Source organism: Austrofundulus limnaeus, unplaced genomic scaffold, assembly GCF_001266775.1.
Source record: "Austrofundulus limnaeus strain Quisiro unplaced genomic scaffold, Austrofundulus_limnaeus-1.0 Scaffold3, whole genome shotgun sequence".
In the NCBI taxonomy this organism is placed as follows: Eukaryota; Metazoa; Chordata; class Actinopteri; order Cyprinodontiformes; family Rivulidae; genus Austrofundulus; species Austrofundulus limnaeus.
In genome coordinates, this window is record NW_013952405.1 from 491,449 (window position 1) to 492,447 (window position 999).

Consider the following 999-nt stretch of genomic DNA (forward strand, 5'->3'; position numbering starts at 1 on the left):
ATGTTTTAAAGGAAAGCAAATCACCCACCCATATTTCTTTGAAGAGAAATCCACCCTGTTATATAAGATATTTTACTAACAGATACACTGACATACACACACTATGATAGTTTTTAATTTCTTGAAATGTTTTGAGAAAAAACTAATTTGTCTTTATCTTATTTTCTCTAAGGTGTTTTCATTAGAAAAGACTTTTCTGTTAAGATCCAGTGTTCATATGATTTAAAGATACACCAGAAGATGGAGTTCCCTCCTCGACCTACGCTCTTTGACTTCCACGGAGTCTCCATGACCAGATACTTCACTGACAACTGGGAAAATGTTCAGAAGCTTGAAGCGAGATCAGATGATATCGTGTTAGCAAGTTATCCTAAAGCTGGTGGGTCGTTTTGAATTTATCATTTTATTCTTTTCAAGGTTTTCTGACATATTTCACCAGTTTGATGTCTTCTAAATGTAATCTTTGTCCCATCTCCGAGGAAACACATGGGTGTCTTACATCCTGGACCTTCTGTATTGTACACAGTCATCTCCTGAGCAACAGGACACAGTCCCACTCTATGAAAAAGTGCCATTCCTGGAGCTCTACTGTCCTGGGTTTCTCAACGGTACGTTTCTTAAAATGTTGACGTCAGAAAGAGTAGTGTTGTGGTTTTTTTTTTTTTAATGTTGTGACTTTTTTTTAACCAGGAGTGGATGGGGTGAATCAAATGACCAGCTTTCCACGCATTATCAAGACTCACCTCCCAGTCCCGTTACTCCCTCAGTCCATCTGGGAGCAGAGCTCTAAGGTTTGTAGATGATTGTGCTAACATTAGGAAAGGCTTCAGTAGATGTAATGTCTGTGATGAGATCAAAAGCATGGCATTCCTAGCTAATTTATTTATTATTAAAATAAGTAAGCCAACTTAAGAACACATATCATAATATACAGGTCCTTCTCAAAAAAATTAGCATGTTGTGATAAAGTTCATTATTTTATGTAATGTACTGATAAAG

The 999-nt window shown here is 36.7% G+C and overlaps 1 protein-coding gene across 2 annotated transcripts in view; it reads left to right on the forward strand.

The window, feature by feature from the left end:
* Positions 1-999, forward strand: part of LOC106522900 (cytosolic sulfotransferase 2) — a gene marked incomplete in the record, with an annotated part of 21,375 nt that overhangs the window by 16,610 nt on the left and 3,766 nt on the right. The window contains 3 exon segments of one of the 2 annotated variants that reach the window (XM_014016142.1): positions 229-379; positions 480-608; positions 691-791. In XM_014016142.1, coding sequence (XP_013871596.1) covers positions 241-379; positions 480-608; positions 691-791 — 369 coding nt within the window. 2 annotated transcript variants of the gene reach the window in all.